Raw genomic sequence first — 21,702 nt, forward strand, 5'->3', positions numbered from 1 at the left:
TTACATGTGATCCCAGCAAGGGTGCCAGCACCATGCAATTTGAACACTATTTAAAACTTGTAGGTCTGGTTTCATCCTCTTTTGCCAAGATATTATTTGCCTTTGTAGAAATCCCTGTTCTCTACTAGGAAATGCTAAGTTATTTATAGAACTTTTAAGATAGTTGCTACAAATAGCTTAGAATCTCAACTGAGTGGATTAGAAAAAGGGACAAATCTCCATCTTTCCTTAACTCTGATTTTACCAAATCATTTTATTAATTCCACAACCAGTTGGATTTAGAAAAGTTTGTCTGGAGAAGGAGGAAAGAAAAGGGGTAGCTATCCCTAAATGACCCCATCATAGATGCAGAACCCCCCAAAAGATGGGAGTGACTACAGGTTCCATAACTGCTCCAGTTTCCTGCTGCAAATGCCCAGTCCTGCCCCTCTTACAGCCTAGGCCCATCCAGTAACAAGTAACAAAACTGCATCCACCACTCGACGCTCCATCTGCCACACCACTGCAGCCCTCTTTCTGGCCAAGTCTCCCAGGAGGTATTACATCAAGGAGAGAGGCTTTTTCAACTTAAAACTCCAACTGTAGGGAAAGAACAAGAGTCTGACAAAATTAACCTCATCCCCAAGCACAATGTTCTGCTCCACTTACTCAGAGACTTGATGGGAAGAAGATGAGTATGTAGAAAATAATCATATTTTGCACTTAAAAGATGTTATCCCAGGGTCCAGAGCATCCCTCAGCTTAATTCCTTGAACACCCAACTTCACGTCACTAGGCAGTTGAGGACTGGAGTGACCCTGAGGCACAGGCGCTGCCTCTCAGCTTCTGCTCCCTGCTCCACTCAAGTCTCAGCTGTCAACCAGAATGTCCCTGCTTACCAGGCCCACTAGCCAAAAAGCTAACCTTCCATCACAAGAAAAGGGATCCCAGGGGCTTTAGGCCAAAGCCAGACCCAGGTAGCCTTGGTCAGTCATCCTGCTATGAGAACTAAAGAAGCCCTGTGGGATCCTAAATGTGAAGGATATTAATGAATTAATTTCAGGATCTTAATTATGCACACTCCTCCAAATCTTAGAACCAGTCACTGAGCTGTTCTCATATTTTTCTGCATGTAGGCAGCATTTCTAATTTCAAAAGGTACTGTATAATCCTCTTTATTTGTCATTACATGTCAGTCTATCTCTGAAGATAAGTCCTGCCTGATTAACAGGCTTGAAGCAGGAAGAAAAAAAAAGTTGCCCAAACCAGTCTTAGTCCTTTGCATGTGCTTCAGTAACTTTTACACACAACTCCATCCTTCACGGCCACTTGGGTGACATAAAATCCGTTACCCAAGTCTATGTGGAGATTTCCCCTAACACTCAAAAGAGGCCTGAACAAACAGCACGGCAGAGCCAGGCCCCCTCTTCTCATAATACAGTCCGTGGAGTTCATCACAATACATATTTAAATATAGAGGTACAATTAGAATGTGTGATTAAGTTATCAAGAGCTGCTTTTCACTCATAAAAGACTCTTCAAAAACTCCTCTTAACCAAAGAACAGTTTGCCTGTTAGAGAGAACTGTACTGCTGGCCACACCTCTTCCTAGCTACCAGACAGAGGCTACCAGACAGAGGCTCCTTGGCTCTCCCTAAGGAGCAGGTGGCTGCTCCCCAGATCCTACATGCTGTCAGCCTCTTCACATCCTCCCATCAACACAGGGAGCTGGTCTCAGCCCTATACAGCTTACCTTTTGCCATCTCCAGAGGAAGAAAGAGGTTGTTACGTTGAAGTAACCAGTAAAAACATCAACTCTATTCACTACCCGGTTCAGGTCTCATGCTCCATTGGCCACACCCAAGCAGCTGCTTGAACAGTCTTTCAGGACTCAATGAAGGGAATCATCTAATACAGTGCCTGCATGACTGTCTTTCTGGACAACCAATTTATCAGTCAACTTTTAATCCAGAAAGACCACGAAGACAGGTAGTTTCCCAGAGTCCCCATAGCACCTGTTTTGTCCAGAGGCTAAAGGAAGAGACAGACTGCAAACAGGAATGGGAAATCAGAAAAGACCATTCCTACTCCAAGGGCAGCCCATTGGTAAACAGGCCTCATGCTTAACAGAGCTACTTGAGGGTTACTCAGTCTCTCTGAGAAACTGCTGCCTAAATCCTAAAGGTTGTGTGGCCAAGAAGCTTCTAGTAACATCTCACTGCACTTCTTTCCTCATTGCACAAGGACCAAGTCTTCATCATTTACTGTGGTTCACTTCAGTCCAGAGTCAAACCATGCATCTCCCTGACGCTGTTTTAACCAATGTCCTTAAAGCAAAGCAGCCGCACAGAGGAAGCTCTGCAAGGAGAGAGGACTGTGCACAGTAAGCAGAAAGTTTATCAGGAAAAGTTGCTCTGTGAAAACTCCAAACGCAACAGCACTGCACTGATAAACGATCTCTGAGCTCAGGGGGAAGTTACCAACAGGAGACCTCCTCCTCATCCCTTCACAAGCATGACGCTCACAACTTGCTCCCCTCCTAACGACAGGAGAGCCCTGATCCCCAGACCCGCCCCTACCCGTGCCCTCGGAGGTCCTCCAGCCGCGCTCCTCCAGAGTCCTCTCTTATATGCTCCCCAGGCCCCGCCTCGCCTCCCCCGTCCCACTTCAGCCGCCCCCCGCTTGGCTTCCCCTCGCCCACTAATGACCCCCAACAGGAGTCCCCTCCTTCCAGCACGTTTGCGGTTCTCTCTCTCGGCTCGCTCGCCCTTCTGTTCCTACACACACCCCCAATTCATTCTCTTCTCCTAATTCCAGTTAACTCTTCATTCTCCCCTCCCTTGTTAACCCTGCGCTACCCCCAGGCTCCGTTAACCCCTTTGTCCCCAAGCTCAACTTGAGCCTTAACTACTTCCCTCGCAGCAGGAAGCCCTCCTACCAAGTGCTTTAACCGTTCTCTCCCTCCTCCTCCGCAAATTACTTCGCCTCCGGCGCTTTAACCCTTCCCAGCCCGCCCCTGTCCGTCTCCCCACGGCCCAGGGCATACCAGTACTTGACGATAGCGGTAACCTGGAGCGGATTGGGCTGGTCAGGGTACAGACGGCGGCACTCTCCGTAGATAGCGTGCAGTCCAGGGGGGAAGAGCGAAGCGAAGGCCGGGGGGGCAGTAGGGCCAGGGGCTGGGGGCGCGGCAGGGCCGGGGGCGCCGCTAGGCCGCAGCTCCGCCATCCGGGCGCGTAGGAACCCGCGAGGGTGGACGAGAGGGAGAGCACTGACGCGCCAGCGGGCGTACTCCGAGGGTGCGACTCCCTGAGGCAATGGGGGCTGCAGCGAGGTCTGGGCTCCGCGCCTGCGCGCGTCGTATCGTCGGCCCCGGCCGTACCCACCGCAGAGACTGCCAGAGGGTGCCTCGGGGGCCGCGGGGCGCTCAAGGGGGCGGGGCGCCGGCGCGCCCTATGCTGGCATCCATTGGCCAGTATAGGTGCCCGTCACAGGTGGGGAAGGCGTGACTTATTATAGGTTCCGCCTCCTTCTGCCGGGGTTGGGGAGTCCAAAGGCTCTTGGCCTCCCCCTAGTGTTAGGAGGAACCCAGGTCTAAATACAGATGTTGAGGCATCCGGAGGTGCTAGGGTCCCACAAAGACACTGGGAAATACGCCAACAAAGGACTTGTCACTGTTCTGTTTGACACGCTGCTAAGGATTTAAACACAAATATGACAATGGACTGATTCATTCGTCTGAGTAGCATTAGTTATAGATTTTTAAATCTGAATGTTTCCCAGCGTCTTTGAATGTCCATTGACCATATTGACTAACACTAACACCGCCAAATTCAGGAGTTATATGTTGAAATAACTATTTCGAAGTTCTGTCAGAAAGTAAAAGAGTTAGGTAAACTATGATCTGTTTAAAAGACTTGATAATTGGTTAATAAATGCTTTTAGTAAGGATGACAATCTTTGTTCTGTTTCAAGCAGGTGTATGCAGGTTGCCTTGAAGAACAACAATATTTATTATCTGCTATGGGCCTGCCCTTCCGCATTGCCTTTCACTTTCGGTACCTGGGAGAATTTTTAAATTCCTAAGACATCAGGTTGGGAATTGTTTTCCTGTTTACAATAACTTTTCATTCAGTAATGTCTTCCACTGAATGATCTTGAAGAAATTCCAAGAGAAAGAGACAGGAATGAGTCCTGACTACCGGTGCTATTGACTAAAGGGTCCCTGCAACCAAATGGGTAGAGGAAATAATCTACAGAAAAATGCTCTAAACTTATTGTCACTGTGTCAAAGCAGTGCACAATCTCTCTTCACCTTTTCTCACTCATCAAAGTCAATTCTAACTCCCTGTGAAAAGAGATACTAGAGCAGTTTCTGAAGTTAGTACACAAACGATGTTTTAATGACCAAATGATTACCTGTACCAGTAATTCCAAATTCCAGTCCTCGGACCAATGCTAGCCTGTTGGAATGTTTACACCTAGCCAGGAAACAATGCGAAAAGCAACAAAAATGTACTCGTTTTTTCCCTTCTTTTGTTCGGAGATTATGTTCTTCCCCGTGCATGTGTGTGGTTGTTTTAAATTTTCCTTTGTTAGAGTGTGATGGTTAATGTTTGACGGACCCAAATAAAAACATTACAAACCTTATATTGTCCAGGGGAAGGGATGGGGAATGGCAGAGCTTATCTGTAAAAATCCAAGCATCCACGAATTACTGACTAATCCAAACCAAACTACAGACAAGCGTTCATGCATACTTACTTCAGCATGCACTGCGAATCCCTTCAAAGGGACTGCAGAGCCACTGACGAGATACAACCATCAGTCTGCGTCCCCCTTTTATTTATCTATGAAACTACAAAGCCCAGGGCACTGTGCATTCAAAACGCAGCGCCGAGTCTTTTAAACTAGAGGGCGCTCCCGACTTCCCAGCGTTTTAACACCGGTGCAAGGCATGCTGGGGGTTGTAGTTCTTCGGAAGGGAACTAGGGCCGCTCCCTTGGCCGCCCAGTACAGGTGGCCAGACTGCGCATGCGTGTCAGTAGCGTTAGCAGCACACCCGGCTGGCAGTTCCTTCCTCGGAAGGAGAGAATCCTCTGCCATGGAGTCCTACGATGTGATCGCCAATCAGCCTGTTGTGATCGACAATGTGAGTTGCGTGTTTTCTATCTCTAAAGGGGCTTATGCTCTTCTTCCCGAAGGGATTGTTTCCCCGGTTTCGAGCTGGGCGCCCGGCTCTTTGTCACTGGCTCGGCCTATCAGGCGGGTTCAGCTGCCGCCGCCTCCGTCCTCCCTCTACCCGTAGTCCGCAGGCAAGGCGGCCGGCTAACAACCAGGGAATGGAGAACTTTGGGGTGGATAAAGTGAAAGGCTGTAGTCCAAGCCGGGTCCTTGTCTGGAGAGGCCTTAACCGCTCCTTGACGCCCCGTGCCCGCCCCTCCCCAGTTTCCGATAATCCTATTGGCTGTTCCAGCTGTCCGTTTTGACCGGCTACCCCCGCCTCTGGGCTTTGCCGGATGAGGGCAGACCTCTGCAGTGATTGGCTCGCGCTCCTGTCGTTCTTCCAGTTCGCCATAGTGTTTCCCCTTTATAAGGGGCGGGTTGGTACTCAAGGGCTGTAGGGATTGGCTTCGCCAATTCCCGGTGGTAGGACCTGAAGGGCTGGGGCCTGCTGGCTGGTGGAAAGGGTTAAGTTTCCTTCGGTCCAGAGCCGGCCGGCGGCTTGGTTATGTATCTGTCTGGGTGGAGCCGGAGATCCTGGTGCCAGAAATGGCCGAATTTCAGTCATTTCTGCGATTACAATTTAGAGTCTTAATAAAGGTCGAGAAGAAAGGAGAGTGACCAGGCGAGCAGGGAGCTATCGTTCTCGTTGGAACGCCTAGCTTTTAACATACTAGCCGGGAGCTCTAATGCTTACGGAGGTTTCAAGTTGGATTAATTCGAGTTGTAGCCTTACAAAAACTGAGCAGTTAAGGCAAGAAATTTGACCCTCGTTTTACAAATGAGAAAACTGAAGCACCAAGAGAAAAACTGAGCTCAAGGTCGCACAGTAGAGGTGACCTAAATCCTGTGCTTTATCTGTTATTTCTCTTGTCTAGTACCCCACGCAAATGCATCAGTGATGATCAATGGAAATAATCTAAATACTCCTATTTTGTAGGAGAGGGACAATTGTAAAACAACTCCATTTCTCTCTTTCGCTCAAAGATTGGTACCTCCGAGATTGGTTGATAACTTTTATGTCTCTAATAGGTCACTCCATTGAGGCAAATTGCCAGTTCTCTCTGTCCTAAACTGACTGCCAGATTCATTCTGTTGATCAGCTTGGACCTTAGGCAGGTTTCAAGGTCCTTTGATTCTCATCATCTAATTTAAGCATCTCTGGTAGGTGGATATGAATTTCTATCCCCAGTTTATGCAGGAAAGTGAGGCTTGGAGATGTTAAACAGCTATTCAAACCACCTGGCATATGAGTTGAGGTGCCAAGACTCAAACTGAGATCGGATTCCCAGTTACTCACTTTTTCCAAGAAAAGGTACTTTTTTGTTGTTAGCCTTACTTCTCTCAAAAGGTGCGACTTCTGCCTTAAAAACCATGAGGTTGTGCTCAGTGAGACACCTCATTTTTTTTGGCCTCCGTCACTATTCTAGTAAATCCTAGATTCTATAAATCCAGGAAAAAGTTGATATTCCTTCATTTTTCATTACTCCTCCCTTCCCCACCTCTCTCCACACACACACTGCCTGGGGCCTGACACCACTATGTGCTCAATAAGTGTTTTTTCATTGGATTGATTCAGTGGGTGGATGAATGACTAATTAATCACAGTAACAAAAGTGTCCCTAAAGAAATGATAGGGACCTCTAGTTACTTACTTCAGAGAACGACTCCTTGTCTTGATGTTGATTTTCAGAGATCAGTGTTTCTATCGTCAGTTTGTGTTTCATTTGCCTTTTTCTTAGTTTCAAAAAGAAAAAAAAATTGAAATTAGCAATTTCCTGTTTTCATCAGCAATGCAAAAGGCGCAGTCTGTCCATCCCACCAGATTCTTTCCTTCTTGAATTGTTGGGCAGGAGTTCCATCTCCAGCCATTTTCTTTAATGTCACTTTAAAATGCTTTTTGGTTTCTCCTTTCTCTTTCTTGGTAGTGTATTTGAAATGCATCAAAGCAGTGTGCATTTTCAGTTTTCAGATTTAAAGAACTGACTTGTTTTTCTGTGGGAAAACATTTCCCTTATTATGTCAATAATTCTGCCAAAACATGAAGTAGGAGAAACTTAAGTGATTTTTCCATTAGGTCTTACTGAGTATCTGCCATTTATTTAGATTTGGGGGCCTCTAGTAGTTCTTGCTGTTCGACATTTAGAAAATTTTGTTTTGTTTCAAAATGAAAGATGGACAGGAAAAATCATTTGAAAGATTTGAGCCAACTTTGTATCATAAGAACTATGTGTGCCCAGCTGATTTAACAGCTCCATAGTTTAACATATTGCTACAATTTTATTTCTGGGCTAAGGAGAATGTAATTAAAAGAGAACAAGAAACCAGGAAAAGAAGGAAGAACCGAATTATCTGTTCTCAGCCTTTCCCAGTCTTAAGACAATTGTTGACCATTCCTTTCATCCTATTATGGCACCAAACCAATTCCTCAGAATTTAATGAGAAAAATGTGGGCTTCGGGGGGACACATGTGCCCACAGGTATTTTTAAAAAGTAAAATATAAGTCATTCTTCCCAAGGGCATATTAGAGATAGTAATACTAGAGGAAGGCAGTTCCTGGGCCACATTTTGCAGACTATAATACTTTGATTTGAATGTAATGTTATTCTGAAGCTCAAATATTTGCTGAGATCTAAAGGTTAAATGCTGTTCTTACATCTAAAAAAGATGAATCTTCTGGTCATTCTTAAAAACTGTCTTTGTGCTTATGTGGGCCTAAATGCAAGAACAGTTTCAGATTGTTATAAGTTCATCAGTAAGCTAAGTTTCACTGTTTGGGAGGAATGTTATGCTACTTCAGCCCTCCTTTTAAAAAATGAGATACCTTAAACATACAGAAAAGTTCAGAGAAGTATATTATAAGCACTCCTATAGTCTACCACCCCAATTTAATAAATGATGACATTTTCCATATTTGCTTCAGATTTTTTGTAAGGAAATAAAGCATTACAAATAAAGGATAGCTTTAAAGGAATTGGGAAGGTCCAGTGAGCATGCCTGACCCAAGGGCCAACTGCTGCTCATTTCCAGCCAGTTGTTCCCGTGCAGAAATGCAGGCCTAATGTTACCATATCTTCTGATCTTCAAGAAAAATCAGAAATACTTAATTTCATATTCCGTCTCCAATTTTTAACTTTGAAATTAATGTAAAAGTAGTTTGTGGTCTATAGAGGTAGAAAGTAGATTAGTGGTAGCCTAGGGCTGGGCACAGTGGGTGGGATGAAGAGCGACTGCTAATGTGTACAGAGTTTCTGGGATGATGAAAAAGTAAAATTAGATTGTGGTGATAATTGTACAACTCTGCAAAGACACTAAGAACCATTGAGTTATACACCTTAAATGGGTAAATTATATGACATGTGAATTTTATCTCAATAAAGTTAACTTTTTTAAAAGGTATTTTGTGGAATAAACAAAATACATCTTTGGGCCAAAATGGGCTGCCAGTGTTCTAGAATCTGAGGCTTCACTTCACAGCATCCTTTTCCCACTTGTAAAAGGGGAAACAAATAGCCTCCTTCCTTACATGTCAAGAATAATTGGGAGTGCTTAGGATAAAGCCACAAGGCAGGTACTAGGTACCAGGAAGAGCTTTGCTGAGGGATTTGCTATTTGTTTGCATCAGAAGAAGACGGTCAGTGGTGGCTGGCTTCAGACTTGAGTCCTCAAAAGTCAAATATTTAATGAGGCTACTATTTCAAGAAGCCTGTGCAAGGCATTTGTTTACTTGGCTTTACCAAAGTGAGTAACAAAGAGAGTGGCAGCTCACTTGCAGGTACACAGTCCCTAGTTACAAATATTATTTTAAGTAATTGATACAACCCTTTCATGCTAACCCTGGTAGCATGCATAGTATGCTCTCATGGTATGGCTTGAGCAGAACAGAGGCAGCTCAGCCACCTCCCCCATCCCTACCCATTCTTCACCAACTTGCTGGCCTGGAAGGCCAACTTATGGGGCTGCAGGAACAAGCTGGGTCCAGTTCCACGTTGTGCCTCATTCCCAACACTGCCTTCCCCTTTCCTGCACCACCTCTGCCTGGGGCTTCTGGCATTCCAGCTGCTCATTCAGGTTCCACACTTGAGGCTTCATCTGCCAGTCATTAGCTAGCATCTGTTTGAGTATCCTGCAGATGCCAGGTGTGGCAGATACATAAAGTCTCTGACCTTGTGGAACTTGGGCTGAAAATGTGTGTGGTGCCCAAGCAGCTGAAGAGTGTGTGCCCACAGTGTGGGCTGCAGTGAACAGCTGCCACAATGGCAAACACTGGGCTTGCTTTCTTGCTTTCTGAACAAGGTGAGCTTCCAGTCATAGCTCTGCCAGTCTTGAGTGAAGAGCCAAGCAAAGATGGAAAAGAGCTACACTAATGTTAGAGTACAAATCAGACGCATGCAAACTGGAAAAAGGAGAGCACTGGAAGGCCTCCATGAGGAGTGCAAGCTGTCTGTTTAATATAACATAGCACCAAAACTTACTAAAGGCACGTCCCCTGCCTTTGTGCTACCAGTGCTACAAAATGGAACCATAAATTCAAATAGAAAACAGAAGGAAATGCATGCTACCAGGGTACAGGTAATGGTGATTTTGTGAGAGAGAGAAGGATAATTAATTCTAACGGGGGGTATTTTTCAGGGGGAAGGCAATGAAACTTGAACTAAGCCTGTTATACTCTTGCTGCGAAAGACAGGAAAAAATGAACCTAACATCTTAATATGCCTTGTTAGACTCTAGTCCTTTTGCTAGTAAACTCAAAATCAAATATCCAAGAAAGTCATCTCTTAAAAATATCCAGAATCTGAAGTATAGGTCTCAACATCTTTTTTTGTTTTCAACCTCTGCCAGGAGATCCAATTAGTCTGTTGGCATCACCACACCCAGATGAAAGCAGTGAGCAATTATCGGAAGCTGCACAGACAGGTTCCCAGGGTTCTGTTTCACAGTGCTGTTCTCACCATCCATGCCACTGTCCCAGAACCCATGGCTTTGCAGTGGGATAGTTCTCTCTCCTTCCCAGTCTTTCGGATCAGTTTACAGCTGCACCTTTTCCAGGCTCCTTGCTCTTCTGCCCAGGACAATGAATTTGCACATTGTCTCCTGTTTCCTCTCATTTTCTGTTGGCAGGGGTGGAGAACTGGCTTGACCTGCTCTCCCTCCATACTGCTTTCCCTGTCCTTCAACCACTTCTTAGTTCCTCCCTCTCTTGCCAGGGTCAGGCACCAGGATGGCCTGTCTTACCCCTCCTCCTCCTATAGAAAAGCAGGAGTAAAAGGCAGCCGGGGCTGTTGCTGGGAAGACTGGCGCAAAGATAACCTTAGCTATTAAGCATCTCCTGATGTGTTTATTGCTTGCTTTCTGGTTCTGGAAATATCACACTGTGCCCCAGGAGAAGTGGTCAACAGGCAGCAGGAAAAAGCCTGCCCCAATTGCACATGCAGCCGCAAACCACGGTAGGGTAGAAGGGTAAGGGTATCGTGTGCTGGTAGAAGAGTTACAAGGCATATCTGCAAGCAGTATGAGCCTCGTTATCTGTCCTGCTCGGAGTTGGTGTCTGTGTCTAATGGCAGTGTCTGCTTTGGTTGGGCCCTGGGTGGTACCAGAGATGCTGCTGGGAGGCGTCAGCTTCTCTTCTGGGCAACCAACCAACATACCAAGGATCAGAGCAACAGGACTGTAATGTCGGGTCTCTTCTCTTCCCTTCTCAGACAGGGCTCTTCAGGTTTCTCTGCTCTTTATCATCAGGAGACCAATGAGTTAAACAAAGCCTAGTCAAAAAAAACAAAAACACCACCACAGCTGTACAAAGCACACCGTCTACATCTGCAGGGAGGACCAGACAACAGTGTTCTGTGGAGTCAGCTTCAAGCCGACAGTGCTCATGCTGGTGTCTGTCACAGAGGCCTGGAGGGCAGGGAGAGTTTAGGCCTGAGCAGGGAAAATAGGTTAAAAGCATCCCTGGTGGTTTAACAGGAAGAATCATGCTCTTCCCACCTTGGTTATGTTCTGAATTTGGCTGCTTTGGTACTTCTAGGTATTTTCTTCTCGTCTCCTCAGGTTTTCTTTTTCTTTTCTTTATTAATACTATTTTTAATTCCAAAAGTAAAACATGTTAAATGTAGAAAAGCCAAAAATGCAGAATAAAAAACACTTTGAGGGTACAGTGAAAGTCCTCACCATCCCCAGTTCCATTTCCCTCAGGTTAGCACACATTCCCTATACAAAATGGTCATGTTATAGGCAAATATGAGATCCTTCTGTTTCTTTTAACTTTTTTTAAATTAAAGTATCATTGATATACAATCTTATGAAGGTTTCACATGAGCAACATTGTGGTTACCACGTTTATGCATATTATCAAGTCCCCCCCCACCATCACATTGCAGTGTGCCAGGTGGATGTGACTGGGGGAAATAGGACTGGGGATGGTGAGGACTTTCACTGTCCATCAGCGTAGTAAGATGCTATAGAGTCGCTTCTTGTCCTCTCTGCACTGTACTGCCTTCCCTGCGGGCCACCTACATCATGTGTGTTAATCATAATGCCCTTTAATCCCCTTCGCCCTCCCTCCCCAACCCCAGTCTCTTCTTGGAGTCTCTGAGTCTGCTGCTTTGTTCCTTCAGTTTTGCTTTGTTGTTATACTCCACAAGTGAATGAAATCATTTGGTACTTTTCTTTCTCCGCCTGGCTTATTTCACTGAGCGTAATACCTTCTAGCTCCATCCATGTTGTTGCAAATGGTAGAATTTGTTTTCTTCTTATGGCTGAATAATATTCCATTGTGTATATGTACCACATCTTCTTTATCCATTCATCTACTGATGGGCACTTAGGTTGCTTCCATCTTGGCTATTGTACACAGTGCTGCAATAAACATAGGGATGCATATGCCTTTTTGAATCTGGTATCTTGTTTTCTTTGGGTAAATTCCTAGGAGTGGAATTCCTGGGTCAAATGGTATTTCTATTAGTTTTTTGAGGAACCTCCATATTGCTTTCCACAGTGGTTGAACTAATTTATATTCCCACCAACAGTATAGGACTGTTCCCCTTTCTCTGCATCCTCACCAGCATTTGTTGTGCCTTGTCTCCTGGATGTTGGCCATCCTTACTAGTGTGAGGTGATATCTGATTGTGGTTTTAATTTGTATTTACCTGATAATTAGCGATGTGGAGCATTTTTTCATGTGCCTGTTGACCATCTGAATTTCTTCTTTGGAGAATTGTCTGTTCAGATCCTCTGCCCATTTTTTATCCCTCTTTCTTTTTAAAAGTAAAGATGGAACCATATACATATTGTATGATATATTTCGCCTCTTGTTTTTGTGATACTTCTGACTTCTCTTTTTCTCTCCTATCTCCTCAGGGATCCGGTGTGATTAAAGCTGGTTTTGCTGGTGATCAGATCCCCAAATACTGCTTTCCAAACTAGTAAGTCATTCTGTAGCTTAGTCAGAAGCTTAGGAGGCTTGTCAGCTTTGTTATGGTGTCAGCCCTCCAGCTTTTATGGAAAAGAGGTCTCTCATTCAGGTCAGCCTTGGTACTCAAAACTACAAGCAAGGGAAAGGAGCTGGCTTTTGGAGTAAGCAAATGAAACAATTGTCTACATGGTTAAATTTGAGAGGCATAGGCAAGAGGCCTCATCTTCAAATCTGATCTTACCTGATGCCAAAAATGTTATCATTGGTTGCTCACTGCTTTGGATGACTGCCTCTTCATGGAGTCCTCTTTTTAAAATGATCCCATCACCCAGGATATGGTTTAACATCAAACATAACTACTATCTTCATGAGAATGAGTTTCTAAGTGCTTTCCTCCTAAGGCAGGGACTGTAGGCAGGACAAAGGCCTGGGTACCCTGGGAAGGGGCTCAAAGGGATAGAAAAAGGAAGAACGCTGTGTTACAACAATAGCATCACATGTCTACTTGGTAGAAATCCAGGGCAGGGGGCTAAGGAGACTAAAATTTTTTGCTAACCATTCATTTAAAAATTCTTGTTCCTTTGCCTCTTTTGGTCTGCATGTACACTGAAGAAAGAGAAGAACTAGGGTACTGAAACCTGTAAAATTAGTTTTAATTCTTATAAGTATAATAAAAATAGAAATACAAAGAATTTAAAATAATACATGTTCATTGTAGAGATTGTGAGATGCAGAGAAGTAGGAAGAAGTAAAAATCGAAATCAATTGTAACCTCCCTTATCAAAGATAATCACAGTAGAATTGAGTGTATTTCTTCGTGTCTAAGTATGTGCATTTATATGGCCTTCCTGCATTCTGTCGTGTGTTCTGTAAAGCAGAGAAAAGTGATGGTCCTCTCTCTTTTGTAGTGTGGGCAGACCCAAGCACGTTCGTGTCATGGCAGGAGCCCTAGAAGGTGACATCTTCATTGGCCCCAAAGCTGAGGTAATTCCCAGCCCTACTGAAGGCCTCAGTCCAGCAGAGGACCTTCATTATGCCCCATACAGGCAGTGTCCTGGCAATGGGACATATGCATGAGTAAAAGGAGCAGTTTACTCTTAAAATGTCCCCTTTGATTCTCCCATCCTAAGCCTAGTTGGTTTATTTGTCCCAGGAGCATCCTCTGGTTTTGAAGAGGAAATATCTGAACCCCTTTGAAAAACAGAGAACAGTCTAGAAAACAGGGCTTTTGTCTTCTGTGTTCTGTCACTGCCTTGCCAATAATCAAATAGACTGCCTTGGTTATTTTTTTGGCAAACGAGATTCAGGGGGAGGTCCTGGCTGGGGTACCCTGGGGGTGAGTTAATTAGCACAGTTTGGCAAAGCCCTCAGGCAGCTTCTAGAAACAGAACAACAGAATCATTATTGCCTTCTTGGCTGTAAGTGCTGAGGCCCAAAGGTGGAAGCCAGGCGATGGTGTACTGGGACCAAGCAGTGAGGAGGGTGCCTCCTATCACTTGCCCTAGGGGCACCCAAGGGCCATGAAAATGCAGAAGCCCTCTGCTTTGCCAGTAGATTGGGCAACAGGAATAGTTTGCAGCTTATAGTTTAGAGACTTGGAGAATGGGTACCCACTCTTAGCACTACAGGGTTGGAACTCCCAGTCCTGGAAAGGAACGGTCACTGGGCAGCCCAGCTGAGAGCCTGGCCGCTGCTGTAAGTCCCACTTTCTATCCCCAGGAACACCGAGGGCTGCTCTCCATCCGTTACCCCATGGAGCACGGCATCGTTAAAGACTGGAATGACATGGAGCGCATTTGGCAATACGTCTATTCAAAGGACCAGCTGCAGACTTTCTCAGAGGAGGTAAGAGTCCTGTGTGCTGGGCAGAAGCCCTAGCCAGGGATGAGGAGGATGACAGTGTGTTTATCAAAGAGCATCAAGAATGAGTTCTCCTGTGGGCCAGGCACCAGGCCATGTGCTATTCAGGCATGTTCATGTGTAATCCTCACTCCATTCCCGTGAGACATAGGTAGTACTATCTCCATTTTACAAACAAGGAAGTAGGAGTTGGGAGAAGGCAAGTAGTGTTTCCAGGATTCACCCAGTGAGTAAAGCGGCAGAACTGGGATTCAAACTCACATCTTTCAGACTTCAGAGCCTGTAACTTCTGAGGAAGTAACTCTCAACTCAGAAACACAAAAGAAGGTGCATCCTAGGCCTATTAGGCCTATTTTGTAGGATATTTTCCATATTTAAAAGTACATTCTATATTACAATCTAATTTTCTATTTCAAAAAAGATGTTTATTATTTTTATAATAATCCCAAATTTAGAGTTTAGCAAAATCTCCTGACATTTGGAGATATACAGTAGACATAGGACTCTTGGAGGATGAGAGGAGGGATGGAGGAGTGAAGGCAAGAACAGAACAAGACTTTAAAGGGGAAATGAATTTGGAAAGCTGAGAAACGAACTTGGGCAGGGGTAGGTGATAGGCCCAGCTTGCTTTTTTGAAGGAGGCTGACAAAGGTCCCCTGGGCTCTCTAACCAGCCAGGCAGGGGCAGAAGTCCTAATGCAGGGTGGAAATCTGGCCTCACCTTATTGCTGCCTGGGCATCTTCCACCAGCATCCTGTGCTCCTGACAGAGGCACCTTTAAACCCGCGGAAAAACCGGGAACGAGCTGCTGAGGTATTCTTCGAGACCTTCAATGTGCCAGCCCTTTTCATCTCCATGCAAGCTGTGCTCAGCCTGTGAGTAGCAGCCTGGCTGGCTAGCCTGGCCCCCCAGGTTGGGGAAACAGTCCTTTGGCCTCTCCTCTGGACTTGAGGGTGCTCAAGTCCAGAGCAACTTGAGCACCCTCTACGAGGGAAGGTTTAAGATGGCAGCACAAGGAGTATTGAGGTGACTCTTAGCTGGCTCCTAGTCTCAGTGGGTTTGGTGCCCAAGGCTGTCTGCTCCACCTGTGGGGAAGGCCACATGCTGCTGCAGCTCTTCCTGAAGGCCCCCGTAATGTGTTCAGATAATTAATCAGTGCCTACCTATACCAGGTGCTATGCGAGGCTGGGGATAGGGACATGATGAAAACACCACCATGGTCCCTGTTCTCACACCCCTGCATTCCTGTCATGTTCCCACCCTGACACCAGGGTAGGTCTACTGCTGAGACTGGACACTGGTTATTTGCAGGTGGGATGCATTTGACCCCATTAAAAAATTGTGAGCCAGCATTTAAAAATTGTTAGATTTCCTAGCAAAACTCAAATTTGTCTTCTCTAAAAAAATGGGGCCATCTGGTAATACCGGGCCTGCACTGTGGGTTTTTTCCCCCTCATATCACAGAACTGTATGTATGTCTGTACCAAATGAGGAAACTAAGGACAGACATAGAGGGCCATGGAGGAAAAAGCTAGTTTTTTGTGGAAGTGAAAATAATTCCTATCTTTGTTTGCCTAGCCTTTGTAGGTATCTTTTGAGTTTTTCCTCTTGTTCAGAGTTAAAAACTGCCCCTGAGGCTGGGTCCCTGAAGCAGATGAAGGCCAGGCCATCACCTGAGATTGGAGGGTCTGCTTTTCTGGGAGCAGGGAAGGAACTAGAGAGGCTCAGCCTCTTTCATTCAGGTATTTCAGGCTTGCTTCGATGCTCATATAGTACTCAGTCCAGTCTAAGGCTCTGGAGAAGTACAGGCCCCAGCTTTAGTTTAGCAGACATTGAACTCTAAAAAGAAGTTTCTTCCCAGAGTGAGGAGGCAGGGGTTAGTGATGCTTCACCTGCTTTGCTTCAGTTATGCCACAGGCAGGACCACAGGTGTAGTGCTGGATTCTGGGGATGGCGTCACCCATGCTGTGCCCATTTATGAGGGCTTTGCCATGCCCCACTCAATCATGCGCATCGACATTGCTGGCCGAGACGTCTCTCGCTTCCTTCGCCTCTACCTGCGTAAGGAGGGCTACGATTTCCACTCATCCTCCGAATTTGAAATTGTCAAGGCCATAAAAGAAGTGAGTGCTGCCTCATGGGCCCAGGGATGGGCTGGGAATGGGAAGCAAGCAGCCAGGACCTCCGTGCCCTGGAGTGAAGAAAGGCAGCGCTCTTGTCATGGGAGGTCTCAGGTCAGGCTCTGTTCTCCCCAGCCAGACCTCCCTGCCGCTGTGCGGTCTTCAGCTGGGCCTCACACTGACAGATTCACCTTCCCAAGGTGCTGCCATCTTGTGGGGGAAAGAGGGCCATTCTATCTCTTAAGCGGGGTGACAAGTAGACTGGTGTTCATTGGTTTTCATACCTTATGTACAAATTACATTTGTCCTTTTAGTCCTTAAAGACATCAGAATACATTTTTCTTTTAAGTAAACTGAATCCTCCTGCTACCTGTAGCTCTAAAGAAGCCTCTGGGGTGGGTAGGTGGGACCCAGAACCATATGTGTTGTAAGAGGAGAAAGAAGCCTGAGCCTGGACTAAAATTAAGTTGTCTCAGAACCAGATCCAGAGAGCCAAGTTTCCGTGCTTACCCACCATGAAGGTGGAGATTTCATGTTCTAAATGTCACCTGGTGAAGGCCAACAGAGGCCTCCCTGCTTCAGCTCCAGAACAGGCACTCTTCTGACCTGTAGGGCAATCACTGCAGTGGGTAGATTTCTGCAGGAACACATCACTCCCCTGGGACTTTGACCAGGCGAGTGCCACATTTCCTGCCTGCCTGACTTGTGCTTGGTTCTGCAGAGAGCCTGCTACCTATCCATAAACCCCCAGAAGGATGAGACACTAGAGACGGAGAAGGCGCAGTACTACCTGCCTGATGGCAGCACCATTGAGGTAGGCAGCTGGACCTCTCCTCTCAGGACCCCAACAGCTGCGCCTACATAGAACTAACTCCTGGGGAGACACTGGGGTCAGATGTAGCAATCCTTTTACACCCCCTGCCTGAAGCAGGGCTCTTGAGCATCTCTGTCTCCTGCAAAGTGAGGCAGTGCCAGAGACTTTGCTTCTCCCATGTGGGGGAGAGGAGGCACCAGAGGCATTTTCCTAGGTCAGGATGGGATTAAGAAGGAGGATGGTTAGTGCTGTCCTTGACCACTTGGGCACAGTATAGTACTGCCTCTCCCTGGACCTCCATTAATAGAAAGAAATTTCTGTGAATGAATCCATGTATTAATGCCAAAGGTCTCTTGGCTAGAAAATGCCAGAACTAGGATTAAACATAGGAGCTTCCTCTCTCTTCTCTCCCATGGGCCCTATTCGTTCCTTAAGCCTGGCCTTCACAGCCACCTGGTTACTAAGAGGGGGAGACAGGTCTCTTCTATTGCCATTCCCAAAGGGATCTCAGCCCGTCCCATCCTCTGAAGCTTGCCCTCTACCCTGCAGATTGGGCCTTCCCGATTCCGGGCACCTGAGTTGCTGTTCAGGCCAGACCTGATCGGTGAGGAGAGTGAGGGCATCCACGAGGTGCTGGTGTTTGCCATTCAGAAGTCTGACATGGACCTGCGGCGCACGCTTTTCTCTAACATTGTCCTCTCAGGAGGCTCCACCCTTTTCAAAGGTTGGTCTTTGCTGTCGGGTCCTTCTCGAGGAAGTTTCCAGATCTTTCTGGGCCCAGACACCAAGAGAATTGATGATACTTTCCTTTCTTGCCCATTCAGGTTTTGGTGACAGACTACTGGGTGAAGTGAAGAAACTGGCTCCAAAAGATGTGAAGATCCGGGTAGGAGCAGCATGGTCGTGGCTGGGCTGGGTGGAAATGGGCCTCCTGCATCTCCACCCAAGCTTTTCGGGAGACAAGGCTACTTAGACACCACCAGATGGCTCCTGGCCTCCACACTGACTCAGAGGTCAGCCAGAAGGGAGGATCCATTCTCACTTTCCCTCTTCACTAAAGGGGGGAAGTTCTAATACCCAGATGTGGTGAGGTGCTAGGCTCAGGGCCCCACGTGTTGTCTTCGAGGAAAACTGCAAAACTTTAAAAGAACTGAATCTTGCTCCCAGATAGCCCCAACTTCCCTGAAAGCTATAGGTACTTAGGGCCTCTGGAAACCTGCTTCTCCAGATGAATGAATGTCAGGCTGGCTACAATACCTGCCAGAGAGACCACAGGATCCCACAGGGACATAACTTAAAGCCTGTCATGTGAAGTGCATCTGCTGCCTTGGGTGGTGAGAATTGGCTATAAACACAAGCATTGGATGGGAGAGGGAAGATGGAAGTCTCAAAGTCCTCTTTCTACCCCCTGTTGCAGATATCTGCACCTCAGGAGAGACTGTATTCCACATGGATTGGGTGAGTAGCTCTTCTGGGGGGTAAGAGCAGAACAGGAAGTAACGGCATTGATTACCCTCACCACCCCATCCCTTTAAAGCAAAGCCTGATCTGGTTTGGCCCCCTGGGGGACTGGCTGGCTCCACGAATACCCACTCATGTCTCTCAGTGTTCCTTTGGATTCTCTCCACTCCAGAGGCTCTATCCTCGCCTCCCTGGACACCTTTAAGAAGATGTGGGTCTCCAAGAAGGAATACGAGGAAGATGGTGCCCGATCCATCCACAGGAAAACCTTCTAATGTTGGGACATCATATTTACCTCTCTCTGAAGTTAACTCCACTTTAAAACTCGCTTTCTTAAGTCGGAGTGTTTGCGAGGAACTGCCTGTGTGTGCGAGTGTGTGTGTGGGGACGAGTGTGTGCGCATATGCGAGTGCCGTGTGACCCAGGGATCCCAGGCCCCAGAAAGGACGATGAACTGCCCACGATGGCGAAGGCCTGAGGCCTGGGGTTGACCACTAACTGGCCCAAGGAAAAGTGCTGGCAGAGAGCCCCACTCCTTCCTCATCTGGGCCTTTGTCTGGCCATGTGGGACTATGTTTACTACCATAGGGAGACAGAGAGGGAGGTAAACCCAAGCCCCAAGAGACCTTGTTGCTGCCCGTCCTAGCTGGGCTACCCCCACCCCAGCCCCTGGGTGCCCTGTGACCCAAGGCAGCCTCTGCTTCCCTTGCTCATCCTGCTCTGGATGCCTCTGGATCATGGATGGAGGACTGCGGATGGGGTAGAGTTCTGTCTGATTTTGTTGCAGTTTAGGTTTGGGAGGCTAGAAAAGTACTCTAGGAGCTGTTGCTGAAAGTCTGGGGTCAGGAGAGGGCAGGATGCCTTCAGCTGCACCTGGGGGCCAGCACCACACTGGGCATTGGAGGAGGGCAGTAGTGCCACTTCCAAGTGGTGGCAGAGTTAATGTTCCATCCCTACCTCCATTCCAGAGGGTCTTGGGAGAGTTTAAGGAGCCGTTTGGCTCCAGGCCCTATTACTTGCTTTTCATCCATCCTTGGGCAATGCCATCTTCAAACAGTTTTATTTATTGAAGTGTTTATTCAGTATGGGGACTTGGAAAGGAGTTCACCGTCTCCTGCCCACCAGTCACCTCGTTCACACTAATGTTTACAGCACCTAAGCTTAGCGTAGTATCCAGGGCCCTGCCACTCCCTGCTGTGAACTGGCCATATCCATAGGCCTCAGGACCATTTGCGATCAGAGGTTATTTACAAAGTCACTCCCACCGGCCCCTTTCTCCCTCTTCTACTTGCTCACTGCTCTGGAATCAACAGGCTGGTTGCTGGTTGTATTTTCTGAAACAGGAGATAGACTCACTCTTTTGCAGAGATCCCTAGCAAAGAAAGGGTGTTGGGAACTCAGCCCCCATCAACTGGAGATCAAGAGCCACAAGTAACCAAGGTGCCTTTTCACACTCTAGCTGACGGGGTTGGGGGCTAGGTTGTAGAGGAAAGAAGCCCCCTTTCTGCTTTTCTTGACTTTGGGCTTGTGTGGTTAGGGAAGGAGGGTGACAGACTAGAACACCAGGATCTGATGGTCTCAGGCACATCTCTCATCCAGTGGGGCCAGGCACCTACCCTGGATTGGGCTGGCCTAAAGGTGGCCCAAAAGCTTTTCAGCCCAGATAGTGGAAATGGGGGCTAGCAAATCTTTACCGGCACCCTCACCTGTGATACCAGGACCTGCCCCAATCCCAGATTCCAGGTAGTATCCTCTCCCATGCTGTCCAATGACCAAAGGCCCTGCCAGGTGTGGGCCATAGCAGCAGGTGTGTGTGAAAGCAATGTGGCAACCCTCAGACTACAGTGTGCTTAACCAGCTCACCTCCCTTCTCTTAGCCCAAGCCTATCCCCACACAGCCTCACACAAACCATGTTGCCTGGTGGGGCCCAGTGTACTTAAATAAAGTTGTTCCAATAGACACATGCAGGTCTCTGTCCGCAGCAGGTACTGGGTGGCAAGAGGGAGGAGCTGAGGGCCCTGAATCTGAAATGATGACTAGACCTAGTCCATCCTCTAGATGGCACTGTTGCCCCAGACAGACTAGCCGGGGCTTAGCTCAAGTCCCAACCTGTTAGGTGGATATAAGGAAGATGGATGGCGTTCACACCAAAGCCCAGCTTTGGAAACGGGCCCAGCCCTGTGCACACACTCAAGCCCATGGATGAGAAGCCACCCCAACTGAGGAGAGCAGCTCTTCACATCCTCTAAGTCAGAGACTCAAATCATGCATGTGGATACGAAGCTCTGGAGCTTATTAAAATGTAGTTCCTGGGGCCCATACTTAAGATACTCTGATTAATATTCTGTCCACTTTATACTTGGGAAAAAATTGCTAGGCACTTTAAAAATGTTAACCCATTTATCCTCCAGCATCCCTACAAAGTGAGTATTAAAGTTACCTACTTTATAGATGGGTAAATAAAGAGCCACTCTCTTGGCTAGGATTTGAACCCAAGCAGTATAGCCCGAAAGCCTACATTCTTGGCCACTGTGCAGACCCTCAGAAAACCACTGGCCTAGAGTACAGGTTCCCAATCAGGATCGAATTTGTACCCCCAGGATGCATTTGGCAATGTCTGGTTATCACAACTGGAGGGAGGAGGGGAAATGCTACTGGCATCTAGTCGGCCCAGACCAGGGATGCTGCTAACATCCACAACAAAGAACTATTGGGCCTCAAATGTCTCAGGTGTGGAGGCTGGGAAACACTCTCAGTCCCAGCTGCACAGTATAACCACCACACAGCTTTCCAAAACCCATCCCAGGCCAGACCCCAGTCCCATGGACTC

The 21,702-nt window shown here is 47.0% G+C and overlaps 2 protein-coding genes across 8 annotated transcripts in view; one reads left to right on the top strand and one right to left on the bottom strand.

The window, feature by feature from the left end:
- SUFU (SUFU negative regulator of hedgehog signaling) overlaps positions 1–3,420 on the bottom strand; it is a 119,751-nt gene extending 116,331 nt beyond the window's left edge. For 4 of the 6 annotated variants that reach the window (XR_012133060.1, XR_012133059.1, XM_073240500.1 and 1 more), the window contains exon 1: positions 3,026–3,420. Coding sequence is in view for 4 of the 6 variants with exons in the window: in XM_073240500.1 (XP_073096601.1) it covers positions 3,026–3,207 (182 nt within the window). In the remaining 2 variants the exon portion in view is untranslated. The remainder of the gene's footprint in view (positions 1–3,025) is intronic. The other 2 variants (XM_073240499.1, XM_073240501.1) reach the window with 2 other exon arrangements.
- A 1,559-nt stretch (positions 3,421–4,979) lies between these two features.
- On the top strand, positions 4,980–20,831 carry ACTR1A (actin related protein 1A). 2 transcript variants are annotated; one of them, XR_012133061.1, is made up of 11 exons: positions 4,980–5,131; positions 12,563–12,627; positions 13,526–13,601; positions 14,337–14,462; positions 15,227–15,351; positions 16,383–16,599; positions 17,318–17,410; positions 17,960–18,134; positions 18,235–18,423; positions 18,828–18,868; positions 19,044–19,208. XR_012133061.1 is itself a non-coding variant. In XM_017677260.3 (11 exons), exons 1-11 carry the CDS (start codon positions 5,084–5,086, stop codon positions 19,144–19,146), a joined length of 1,131 nt encoding a protein of 376 aa, XP_017532749.1. In that variant the 5' UTR covers positions 4,980–5,083; the 3' UTR covers positions 19,147–20,831. The 2 variants fall into 2 exon arrangements, 1 of the variants encoding a protein (XP_017532749.1); XM_017677260.3 differs by having other exon boundaries at positions 18,235–18,296; positions 19,044–20,831.
- Positions 20,832–21,702: the final 871 nt, after the last annotated feature.

The sequence above is a fragment of the Manis javanica genome, chromosome 7 (genome assembly GCF_040802235.1).
Source record: "Manis javanica isolate MJ-LG chromosome 7, MJ_LKY, whole genome shotgun sequence".
In the NCBI taxonomy this organism is placed as follows: domain Eukaryota; kingdom Metazoa; phylum Chordata; class Mammalia; order Pholidota; family Manidae; genus Manis; species Manis javanica.